This window comes from Helicoverpa zea, chromosome 11 (assembly GCF_022581195.2).
Source record: "Helicoverpa zea isolate HzStark_Cry1AcR chromosome 11, ilHelZeax1.1, whole genome shotgun sequence".
Taxonomy (NCBI): Eukaryota; Metazoa; Arthropoda; class Insecta; order Lepidoptera; family Noctuidae; genus Helicoverpa; species Helicoverpa zea.
This window is the reverse complement of record NC_061462.1, coordinates 609,872-623,514: the sequence shown is the minus strand read 5'-3', so window position 1 is coordinate 623,514 and position 13,643 is coordinate 609,872. Positions and strand designations below refer to the sequence as shown.

General features: G+C 36.1%; 1 protein-coding gene and 1 non-coding gene across 2 annotated transcripts in view; one reads left to right on the top strand and one right to left on the bottom strand.

Moving 5' to 3' along the window:
- Positions 1-3,420, bottom strand: part of LOC124634292 (homeotic protein labial-like) — a 30,840-nt gene extending 27,420 nt beyond the window's left edge. Inside the window, exon 1 of the mRNA XM_047169795.1 lies at positions 743-3,420. Coding sequence (XP_047025751.1) covers positions 743-1,355 — 613 coding nt within the window. The 5' untranslated portion in view covers positions 1,356-3,420. The remainder of the gene's footprint in view (positions 1-742) is intronic.
- A 3,344-nt stretch (positions 3,421-6,764) lies between these two features.
- Positions 6,765-6,846, top strand: Trnas-aga. Its single transcript has one exon. It is a non-coding gene; the product is annotated as a tRNA-Ser (tRNA).
- Positions 6,847-13,643: the final 6,797 nt, after the last annotated feature.

Below are 13,643 nucleotides of genomic sequence, written 5' to 3'. Positions count from 1 at the left end.
CTTATTATAGCTGTCTAGTTGTTAATTTAATATTGTTGTTTGTGTTTCTTGAGTTCTCTTTTGTTTTGGATTTGTCACTTGTTTCGGTTGGTCTTTCTACTACTTCTCCAATTTTAGTTAACATTTCTTCCGCTTTTAAATTACTTATTTCTTGATATTTTTTATCTGCGCTAAAAGTTTTTACCATGTTACATTTGTTTAAATAGGTTGCTAAAAGTAAATGGCCAAATTAAATACGGGATTTCAATTTCCGATTTGAATCTTTGATAAATATTCTCTTATGTGACCAAAGGAATCAGTATTAAGTATAATCAAAACATTTGACAGCTTTGAGACTGTTTACAATCTGGTGATTGACATTGATACTGCCTACAGTTATTTAGTTGAATCATAGTAACTAATTAATCACATAATTAGATTCACCGGCCGAGATGAACTCAAATTATTGCCGTTGAAACTACAACAACAATAACGTCATCGACATACGTTCAAGAGGTAACATAAATGATTCGTCAGCTGTGCGAGAGCTAAAGGTACCAACAATTTTATGAATTGTTACTTACTAAGTAGATACTGAGGACTATTAATATATTCCCTTCCAGTTAATTATTTTTGTAGTTATAATTAAAACAGCTGAAATTAGTGATCAATTTTAAGTGCCGTAGATTCTAGTATGATAATGGTTTCGGTTTATTTTCTAATGGAGTATTGTATGTTTATGATTGCAATGAGTGGAACTTACCAGTAGGTTTAGGTACATTCCTCTTGACCTGCATCCATTTGTAGGTAGGTACAGTAGCATGGGACGCGTGCGGCTGATGACCCTGCAGGTGACTGTGGGAGGTCATGCACTCCTCTCTCGGGAACCCGTCCCTCAGCCCTCCGAACTCATCCTTCGGTTGGTAATGTTCAAACTCAGGACACGGGAGCGGTGACCCTGCGTGGTTGTACTGCATCGTTGTCTCATCCACAAAGTGCATGTTATACTTTGTCTCCAGGTAGTGATTGTCCAGTTTGTGTTCATGCATTACCATCTCGTCGTGCCGAGGCACATCTTCTCTGTGTTTGAACGGCTCTGGATGAGTTGGTAACGTATGTATAGGGTAGTTTGGCTGAAGCTCGCCATAGTCTAGATTGGTATAACATAAACCAGTGTCCGTACTTATAACAGGTGTAGGTGGATGCTCATGCGTCTGTCCATGAAGTAAAGGTTCATAATAGTGTCCGGGAGTTTCGTAATAGCCCTCATGATAGCCCTCGTAAGGTGGCTGGTATGCTGCCCCCTGCTGGTAGTACTCGGCGCCCCCGTACCCGTTCTGCTGGTTGTTGTACATCCCGACGTCCATAGTCATCATGTTTGTCACGATCACCGTGTCTGTGTCTATCGACAACAATATCTTACATCACACACATCACTATAGCGCTGCGATCAAAGAGTTCGCGCGACGGCTATTGGCCTCCCGGAATTCGGTCCGTTCGAATTTTAAACGGGCTAGTGCCGCACCGTGCGCTATCGATCGCACGCCCGCACGTCAGGTGAGCCGACGAACACTGATCGCGGCACGCACGACGGCATAATTTTTCTTAACCACACCTAAAACTTTGATTCACCGTCCCTTTCTACCGAGTTTAAAATTTCGTCGCCCGATAAAGATGGAGTTATCTTGGATAGTTACGATATTATCACTACTTGATAAGAGTAAGGATTTTGATTTAATGTAAAGAATTGGTAGTCACAGTAGATGATTTCGTTAATGAATGCGTTCGACGTCAGTTATGAACTGAGCGCGACGTGGGCAGGTAGAGCTGATTCTGGAAACTTTTTGTCGATGGGAGGAGTCTCTGTGGAGGGTGGAGCTTGGTACAGCGAGGGGCCAATGGGAGCGTTGGATTCTGCTCTCCATTTTGGATTGGTTGTGTAGAGATAATAGTGTGAATCTGGGAGGCTGGATGCGAGCTGTGGAGTTTTTTATTTACTTTGTGTCGTTGTGAATGGTCCTCGACGTTTATACTTGGAATGCTTTAATTTATCCTGGTGACGTAAATCGATTTCAAGGTGGGAAATGTTACGTATTGTTCGTTTTTTCTGTCGCTATGTTCTCTGGCAGCTGTCCTTATGTATCGCCTACTGGTTTTGTACTTGAATATTATTTTAAATATGTACTTTTTTACATTCTTTGGAAGATGTGTGTTTCTAGACTTGTATTCGTATTTTGAAATCCAGAGTCGTTGAAACTATTTTTTGGTTGATTCTTTCTGTTAGCTCTCGCTAACATTTGCCGTTTCAGAAATCGGTGTTATTGTTATAATTAGTAACATTATGAAAGCGTAGTCGGTATGTTCGTTTAATTCCTTGCCTTAGATCTCGTGTCAGAATAACAACATCGGGACTTGCGTCCAATTCTGCAATTTCGTGAACATACATATCACCCCTCAGTCGACGGCTGTCAATGGGTAATCGATTACTTACTCTTAAACATGAGAACACTTGACAGAATCTGCAATACTTAAACTTATGTCTGAATTATTCAACCCTATGAAACTTACCTTTCGTTTTCCATTCAAAAAATAGAATTAGTAGATTGACTATGTAAGATGTCAAAATTATTGTTCGCGCTGGTTTCAGTGTAGGTAAGGGTGTACCTACTTACCTACTATTTTCCCTAAATAATGTTAGGTGCTTACCTGTATTAGATGTCAAGCTACTTATACCTAATTGTAACTAAATAGTTGCGTGATAAGTAGTCGATATGACTTGATAGAATTTTACATTATGAAATTACAGCAGATAGAAGAGTGGAAAATTGTGATATGAGTAGGAGGATGACGATGAGTAGGTATGGACCTAGCTAAGTATTTGGAGTTGATGGCAATAAGGTTTTTATAATGATAAATCTATTAGGTACTTAATACTGTTTTCCTCAGAGAATCCATGTATGCGACGGCTTCATCTAAGTAGGAATGTGTTTCATCAGAGTTATACCTGTGACTGACATCGTCTCGCTCTGCCTTTGCAAAAAGCTCGACAGTTATTAAATGCCACTTCCTTGTGTCGACGATTCTGCATTTCCCTATCGAAACCTAACAAAAATTGCTCAAAGTAAAAATAAGCTCTACATTTAAAGAAATGTAAGTTAAGTAAGTAGGTACCTATCTATCTAAAAGAGATGTCACGGATAGAGCCTGGTGGAGAGGAATGATAAAGAACGATGCCTCAACCACCAAGTGGGTATATCCTATACTTACCTACCGATGAAATGAAAAGATGAAAAAATATGCTTTTCTATAGGTAGGTACTTATTGAAATTGCCATTACTGCTATGGACCTAGGTACATCTCCGTCGGAAAATCATAAGAGCTAAGTACTTACTACTTAACACCACTAAACTAATTATCGTTTAGCTTCCCTTTTATTTTCAGTAAGAAAATACTTGTATATTTATTTTTTATAGTTTATGTACACAGTTACACTCAGAACACAGACAAGAAGAAAAATATACCTAACAAACAGATAGTACCTACAAAGGCATAGCTTATTTCATCTGAAATCCCTTCCAGACCCGTTATGGGAGAGGTAGAATAAAAAATAGATAAGTAAGTATAGTAGTTGTAATACGTTTCTTGACTTTCAAAACAGACAAGACTTAATGCTAAAACCTGCACCTGCTTCAGGTAGTATGCTAACATACATTACTGTCTAAACAATCTAAACATAGCATGATTATGAACACGAGAAATGGTTGACGGCTGACAAGGCGCCTACACTTTGTTCTTCAACATTATTCTTGATTCTGCTCTTAATCTTATGCATTAATAGATAGGTATGTAGGGTAGAAAACTTGCACAGGTACTGAAATATTAATGTTATGTAGGTAAGTATGCATTATTGCTGTATTTTGTTTAGAAACAGAAAATACTTCACTGGGTTCTTGATCGCATACTTAAGCTGTAAAGCGGTATTTATTCTTCATCGGAGAAAATGTAGAATGGAAAACTAATTATTTTAATGGCAAGTCTATACGTAGGTACCTACGTACTTACTTACTGAGTTTTGTGTCTAGATTAACTTACTTCGATATTCCGCTACACAATTGATTATCTCTTATAATGCTTTTGTGTATGATAAAGAACTTTTTTTTTTTTTTTTTTTTTTTTTTAATTAGCCTATGCTGTCCCACTGCTGGGCAAAGACCTCCCCCAAAGCCTTCCACTTTTCTCTATCCCACGCTGCTTGAGGCCAGTCCGAGAGGAAGCTGTCCAAGTCTTCCCTCCAGCGTTTCCTTGGTCTCCCTCTCGGTCGCCTACCATCCTCCGGGATCCACTTTGTGGTTATATTGGCCCACTTGTCCTTTCTTAACTTAACTTTCAAAAAAATCTACAAAACTATAAAAGTACCTAACCTTTATATTTCGCCCGTAGTTCTGAAAAAAATATATTAAAATTATTTCAATTCCGCAGCAAAAGGCATTACATTCAATATTTTAAAAATACAACATTGCGGCGACAGTTGTTCAGTGAAGGTGCATTTACCACAACCATATTTGCGGTCTTTTCCAACTTTATTTACAAGGCTATAAGGTAGGTATTTCCTTGAGATATAGACGGATAAAATTGTGAATATTATAATGAGGTTGGACGTGTTAATGCACAAGACGAGACAGATAACGCATTATGGGTGTAACGGGGTATAAAAAATGAGTGGGGAAAGTTCGTTATATTTTTATTTATCGTTAAATAATAATAACAATCGTACTTTTCTGATTATAACTCAAGCGATTCTAGAAAAAATAAGATAAATATAATATTAATGAAGATGGAGTATTTAAGAACGGCCAGATAAAAGTTAAATTCAATAAAGTGATTGTCTCAATTCCTGGCTCTGTGAGATGATAAAAATAATGGCTTCCAAAAATCGATATCTTACTCAGAAAAATCTCAACCAAATCTCAATTAAGCTCCAAAAAACACATAAACAACCAAATCAATAAAAAGAATTTGCGTCAAACAGTCAAATCTATAAAAATATCGAGTCTAACCCAACCCTATTCCGCACTTATTTTCAATTAAGTTATCGAGTGTTCCTTCCTTCTCTATCTTAGGTAGCTTATATATTTCTGTCTCGTTCGCCCAATTGAACGGAAGCAATGGAGTTGATTTGATGATTAATGGCGCTGGGGTAGCCTCGCGGCCATTGTGGTGATATGGTATAATGTGGTCGCTGGCCATTAGTGAAGGATAAAGAGAGATTAACTTGTTATTCAGATTGTTTAAGAAAATGTCGGATTTGTCTTTGTGTTGTTTGTGAATTATGTAGGCATAGGCACCTACTTATCCGTTGTCTTTGTACCCACTTCATATTCGAATATTTTAACGTGCCTGTATCCGATTGGCTTTTGGACAGTTAATGTATCTACCTAGCTCATGTCTTAACTTACTTTTACAGCAAAGTTATGAACAGATAGAAAATAGCGATTTTTAAAAAAAAATACTTAGTTTGTCTAACTTTGCTGCATCGTAGTCGTTCCTGCTATGCTGCTATTGCTGAAGTTCTTTTTGCGCTGCTTTTCTTCTTCTAATATTTTTGGGTAAGCCGATGTAAAATCATCTTCTAAATTGATTTGTGTATCATTTAAAATATCAATGCTCAAAAATAAAGTTACTCTTTTAGTGCACCACTTAAACCATCTAAAAGTTATGATAAACACGAAATGATTCGTGTGTATAAAACGAGAAGTTTATAAGCTTACGTTAAAAGCACGACATGCTCCCTGCATCAACATTATTATAATAATATTATAAAAAATCTGACCGCACTGGACAACTCAGCTCCATTATTAATCAAACGACACGTCAAAACACTATGATATCGTTATTCAATTATAACCCTTTCTTTTCAATACACTGCTTCACAAAAATACACTTTAAACTCCTTCACATAAAGTCTAAAATCCTTTGAAAATTTACAGGTGCTTTACGACAGTTTACTACTGAAGTGGTGGTGACAGCATAAAGGAAAATCGACTCTATAACTATAACTTGAAAGTTGAATGTCGTATTAATGAAAAATGGTGAATTTAAATAGCATGTCAAGCGATAGGGCATTGTTTTTGTGTAGTAATATGAAGACATCGAGTGTCAGCCGAGCCTCATTGTCCGAAAGATAAAGATTAGCTTTAATGTGCTCTCGTCGAGTTTTTGTACGATAAAGCTTGACATTAAGAGGTGGAAAGTATGAATTTATCAGCCTGTGTCGGGTACTAAGTGGCCTAAATTCTTTGATTAAAAATTTACATACTGCCTATGGTACCTACAGGTGTACCTACTGTATTTCATACTCTCTCTTAATTTATAACATCTTGTTTATTTAAAATGAACTTTCCAAAACTAGAAAATAGCAATTAGGTACATCTAATGTTGCTCTCTATCGATATATTCTTCTCTCTAATGGCTGCTGCACCTTCCCTAGTAGTCATAACTTTTGAGAACCTATATTCTGGCTGAAAACTCGAAACCACAATTTTTATTCTACTGAACACTTATTTTGAAGTCGATATCTCGATACACATGTTACATATTTGTCAAATTCGAGTCATTTTAACTCAATTTTTTAAACATTCTACGTAATACCTAATATCTGTATCTTTCTGTATTAAAGATGATGGAAATAGCTTATCCTATTTCTAGTCCTAGTGTATTTGTGTCTATGAATACTTTTAAATAACTAATTTGCAAACCAATTGGAAATTATTCGCAACTTTCACGCAGCAGTCGTGGCCGAGCGGTTAAGGCGTCTGACTAGAAATCAGATTCCCTCTGGGAGCGTAGGTTCGAATCCTACCGACTGCGAACACTTTTTGGTAGGTATCTTCTAATTTTAATTTTACACTTCACAAATAATTCTTCTTGCCGAGTCGTACCTACTTTAAATTTGGTAGGCCCTATATTTTGCCCTGCCGTCAGGCAGTGGCGTCGTGTAGTTATCTCTCGACAAGTTGCGGGATTTTTTACTTCAAATCTGTTTTGTAGTTAGTTGCTACATCTTTTTGACTCTTTTCTTTTGGAAAAATAATAATTATCAAGGTAGCCTTACAGAAACCTAGAAGCTCTTTCAGACCAATTTGCAGGCTTTATAATGCGCCAATCCTGTTATATCGATGTCTCTTCGAACTTTTGACACCATTATGTTCTGATGGTGAACTTGAAACTGAGGTTAGGTAATTCCTAATTATGATTTAGTGATCCCTTTAATTGGTGTCTATTTAATGAGGTAGGAGCTGCCTGAGACATTTTACCTTCAATATGTTGACATTTTTAGATAGGTAGTTATATTATGTATTTTTATATTATGTCATTTGATTGACAACAGCTTACGTAACAGTACCGTGTTAACTAATATCATGTAATCGTTGATTAATTGGCTGCAAGCAATTAATTATCCGTTAGGTTGGTGACTCACCGTCGGACTACTATGGCGAATATCTGGGAGACTTTTGTTGCCTGCTAATTATTTGCAATACATGAAAGCTTCGTTAGGCTGCTGCTATATTAGCTTTTAAATAGTGACCAATATTCAGTAGCAGTACCGAATTTACAATGTAGTAATAGTAGTAATTACCAAACTCTCCTAGGTCCTTTAGGCACCCTCTCTTTCGTCATTTTGCGTCAACTAAATAGTTATTATATACTTCTATTTTTCTCCTTGCACTTAATTTGCTTCGGGCCCACGTTTTGTTAATCCGAGACTGTTTAAATAATTTAGTTTTGGTGTAATATACTTCAGCCGAAAAATTTTATCTAAATATTTCAGTATTTCAAATACCTAAGCCATATTAATACACACATATTCATTGAAGCCAGAAGTCATAATACATCAACTAGCATTAACCTATGACGTAATGAATAAAAAAATACATCTCTCAATATTCAAATCAAACCACAAATAAAGCTAATTTTGCGGTTACATTAAAATCTAAACAAATACAAGGCAACCACACTCCCGTCACGACAACCGACATCAGGCATATCGACAACATCTCATAAAGTGTCAATTACTGGTCTCGTGCAACCAGCCTAATGCTAAACCGCTGTCAAATCAATTAGCCGCTAATTAATCACGCGGGCTCCGTCACGCCGCGCTGACAGCGCCCGTCACTGTGACAGCTCGCGTTTTGACAGCTGTCACTTTGACATCTTGAAGCGTAGTTGTGGTTCAAGGGTGGAGTTGGTGGCAATGGAATTTGTTTTACTTCCTTGTTGGGATCTAGATCCGCTTTGGATGCTTTCGTAAATACTGTTCAACTTCTATTAAAGCTACAGATTCTTCGGCATCCTAATGGTAACCCGTCTCGTGGCAGGAATTGACAAGAATGTGTCAACTGTGTTACTCGTATCATCTCAATATTTAGATAGATCGATGGTGATTAATGACCTGACTGTCGTTAACATCGACTTTAAAATCTGTTTGTGAGTCACAGTCGCCAAAAGTTCTGTTTTATATCATCAATTTTCTATTTCATGACTGAAAATTCAATGTCGCCTAATATGGGCTCAATAACATACTCAATAGCTCACCTTCCCACGGTCATGAGTGAATTTTATGGTGTCATTAAGTTTTAATTATAAGGTACCGCCACGATATCAGATAAGGGAAGGCGTAGGACAATATTTGTTTATCGATCGCTGTGAAACAATCACCCTTTGTATTAGCGGTGAGATTAAGGAGTCGTGGTGTGTCATAAATCAGGAATAGTGTTTTGTGACGAATTTTGATTATAAATCAAAAATGTTTCTTCTATGCAGCTGAACCGATTGAGATGAAATTTTGCTTAAAGGTGGAGACAGAGACAGGCTAATTTTTCTCTGAGTGCGGAAATAAATTAATTCTTTGAAGTCAAGATTTTTTTAAAGACTTCAACAACATTTAGGTGTCTTCAACGATGTGAAGATCCCACCACCAATTAAGTAATACTTTTATTCTTCTACTAAAGCTGCAGAAAACTAACCGTTCCTACCAATTACTTAACCCCAAGTTTTCCTCTGAAGCCTTCACAAGTTCCGTGTGAAACAACACCCGTACCCCTGTGTTCGACTGGGTCCGCAGCCCTGACTGAGAGCAAGACGGATGGTCCCGCTGGGGCGAAGTCCCGGGGGATAGTCACGGAACTTACCTCACATTTTTAGACCAAGGAATCTGCGACGGTGTGTCTGTGTGTGGTTATTAACATTGTTGTGTATTTATAATCTGGGACTGATACATTTTTTAATGTTAGCTGCTCTCATTAGGTAACTGTCTTGAATTTTATTGCTAGGAATTCTTCCCTTCTGAAGGTAAAATATTAATGATAACTGTGCTATAAATAACAACAATGCAATTTTAAGGTGGAATTGAAAGTAGGAAGAATGCAAAATAAAGTTTTGCGCAAGTTTCCGTCGGCTTTCGTAGCGATAGTAAACAGAAGCATAAACCTAGTTTAATCTCTACGGATAGTCATATTTATCACACCGTCCATTTGACGTAATTTGTTTCCAAATAGTTTAGATGGATTTAGTTATGTTAACAGCTTTGAATCCCGTTCATTTATTTAAAATCGTCCGTTTGATCTTTCCTATGACGAGTCTGTTCATCTTTACCCCTAAGATATTTTACTAATTACAAAAACACGACCAACTTCACGACCTTCAGCAAAATTATGACGCAGAGCAAAATCAACTGTTACAGCAGACTCCGAATATTTACATCCTGAGGTATCTTTGTTAGCATCTGACGAAGACGATCCATCTACTCAAGTGGCATCTCCACGTGTAAAGCAGTTTACTATATTTATGTATACTTGTGGTGCAAACAGACAAACGGAAGTACGTCACCCGATAGCGAGCTAGTTGCTGATAACGCGGCTATTCTAACTTGTTTTAACTAGATGGGTTCGACGACTTAAGATCATGGTGATATTTTGCTTCTAGGTTTAGCTAACTACCTATGTGTCTTCTTATGAATTTTTGCAGAACCTGCAATTTGCAACCCACATGAAAAGAAACACACTTCCAAATAAACGCACCTTTGTGTGTCGTTCGAAACGTAAGTCTTTGCCTCATAAAGAGCCTTTTCCCAAACTACCTACTCATTTATTTATTTATTTATTTAAACTTTATGCAACAAAAATATTACATAGGCGGACTTAATGCCATAGGCATTCTTTCCAGTCAACCTTAGGGTGATGCAGAGAAAAACATGGTAGGTGCATTAGAAAATAAAACGAAAACTTAATGATGAATAAAACACTAAATACTTATAAGATTACTTCAAATGTGATTTGGACACGGGCAATCAAACAGAACTGAGTTTCTCTGTAAACAAAGTTTTATTGTTTAATTCACATTACACTATGATACACACGAAATAAAAGTACTTAAAATTTAATTTTATCTACCTGTAAACAAAGAAACGACATTTAATGTTTGTATATCAATGTGTTTCTAAGTTACTCACTAATTACGAGGAATATCGGACGTTTTTTAGGTTATCCTTTCCATAGATTATAAAACGGCGGCATAGATTATAAAGCGTCTGTGACAATTTAAATTTATAAAGAAAATTATATTTTTCTTTACATCTCCCCTCCTAGAGAAGATGAAACAATAATCATCCAATGCAGACAGGGGCTGGTGTTAGCTTCGAGATATGGAAAAAGTTTGACTCTGATTTCTTATGGCCAGTGTTTATCTTGTAAATTGAGTTTGATATTTTTTCTATGATTTTGTAGGGTCCGAGTCGCAATTCATCGAGCTTCTTCCTATTCAATTTGTTTCCATTTTCTACAAAAACAGTATCACCAACTTTGAATTCTATATGTCTTCGGTTTTTATCGTAAATTGTCTTGTTGTAATTATGTGATCTGATTGTATTTTCCAAAGCAGTTTTCCTGGCCTGGATTAAATCATACTCGGTCTTCTTCAATTTCAGCTCATTTGGCAAAATCGTAACATCTGTGCCGTAAAGTAGGTACTTTGGAGCATATCCAGTAACAGTGTGCTCCGTTTCATTGTATTTTTTTACACAGTTGTGTGCTATAGTTGTCCATGCTGTTTTTGTCTCGTGTTCGTTTACCTGGCATCTGATTTTATTGACCAATGTTTGGTTTAGTCTCTCGTTTAAACCATTTGAGAAAGGAGAGTTTACCGCCGTAAAAATTATTGGAATATTCTTATCATCCAAATATCTCTTGAATTCCTTAGAATTGATACCTGGGTATTGGTCTGAGAGCATCAATTCAATGTCTTCAGTTTCTGCACAGTTTCTTATCAGTTTAATGAAATCATTTGCATTTTGTGTACTTGATGTCAAAATAAATGCATACCTAGTGAAATGATCTGTTAGCAGATGTAAATATCTCTTTGTTGATCTGGAACCTCCGAAACCTCCAATGGTATCAATAGAGCATATCTGAAAGGGTCTTGTGGCGGGGCCCAAGTGGGACATCAATCCATATTTGTTTTGTCCCCTTGATTTATTCTTTAAACATATTATACAACTCTCACAGATTATTCTAATGTTTTTTGTCATGTTTTCTGCTGTATACACTGAGCTAATCATTCTTTGCATCTGTTTAATTCCTATGTGACCTAGATTTGTATGTACATTCTTCATAAATTCTATGCTGAATTCCTCTGATATAACAATTTTTTCCTTTTTCTGTACTTTCTTATAGTAAACATTGTTTTTTGTTATTAACTTGTCTTTTCTGCACTGTATATATTCATTTTTCAGCTGATCTTTCATGATATCTTCTAGTGTTATTGTGTTGACTACTTTTAACTGTTCCTCTAGGTTTTCATTTGGTTCAAGGACTGGGTTCCTGCTCAGGCAATCAGCTTCAACATTGTATCTTCCAGGAGAATATTTAATTTGGAAATCATATTGTGACAAATAGTATGTTAGATCGCCTAATTCTTCATCTGTTCTGGACTTTATGTTCATATTCTCCAATGGCTTGTGATCTGAAAAAACAGTAAATTTCCTACCAATTAACAGATGCTGCCAATACTTTACACATTCTTTTATTGCCAGGCATTCCAGATATATGGCTTTCTTCCTTTTTTCTACTTCATTCAATTTCTTCGAAAAATATGCTACCGGTTTTTCTTCATTGTTTTCTTGTGGCTGTTTTAGGACTGCTCCTACTCCTAATATACTAGCATCCGTGTATATGTGTATGGGTAGGTTTGGGTCAAAAATTGTTAATATTGGTTGAGAACATAATATTTGTTTCATTAAATCAAATGACTCTTGGCATGCTTTAGTCCAGTTAAAGTTTTGTCCTTTTCTCAATAGATTATGCAATGGTTCCAGTTTTATTGCTATATTTGGCACATACTTATGATAAAAGTTTATTTTTCCCAGGAATTGTCTCACATTTTTTTGTGTTTTTGGAGTCGGGAAATTTTTTATCGATATTAAATTGTCTTTCAGCGGCCTCACTGAATTATTCTGTATTACATGACTCAAGTATTTAACTGTGTCTGCTGCCAATGTGCATTTAGAGAATTTTAGTTTTAGACCTTCGCTTTTAATTGCTTGAAATAGTTGTTTCAGATGTCCGATATGATCAGAGAATGATTTTGAGAATAACAAAATGTCATCAATGAAACATACTGCGAACTCTCCAAGCCTGTGCTTCCTTATTATGTTACACATTATTCTCTGGAATATAGCTGGGGAGGTTTTCAAGCCAAACGGCAAACATGTCCATTGGTAGTGACCCTCTTGTGTCACAAATGCAGTTTTGTGTCTGTCTGTGACACGTAAAGGTATTGACCAAAATGCTGAGTTTAGGTCCAATGTTGAGAAAAACTTGCAATCTCTTGTTTTTACTATTAGGTCCTCAATAAGAGGGAATGGCTGTGATTGAGGTACAACAATTTTATTTAAGTCTCGAAAATCGATACACAATCTTGACCTTTTATTTTCATCTCTTTTATAAGCTAATGTGACTGGTGCTGCAAATGGGCTATATGATTCTTCTATTATATTTTTTTCCAATAATTTTGCTATCTGGTTTTCAATCTCCTTCTTGTCTTCCATTGTGCAACGATATGGCCTTTTACTGCAATATTTTTCTACTAGTAGATCAATGTGTGCTTCATAACCTGTTACCTGTCCTATGTCGTATTTGTCCTTTGCAAACACAGATTTATTATTCGATATTAATTCATCAATCACTGCCTGTTTTTGACAGTCTAGATGATTTATAGAAATTTGAAAGTTTTCTTCGCTGAAGTCTTCATTGAAGTTTACTAGATTATTAGAGTGTATTTCCTTAGAATCCACATCCGTTTTATTTGTTTCCTTAGAAACTATTTCACTTCTATGAATAGGTATTTTCTGACTAATTTCCAAGTTTTCGTTTTGAACTAGGTAAAACTCTTTTATACAATCTAGTCCCACTAAAAAATCGTAATCGAAATTTTCTTTGTCTATTACAAAGACATTAATTTTTTTTTTCACATTAAAAATGGATACATCAAGTGTAATTATGCCAATTGCCTTTTTAACGCCATTAATCGTTTTTAAATTAGTATTGTTGAAATGACTGGTTTCCTTGTTATTTATCTTTAACAATCTTGAATTTATCAATGAGACATTAGAC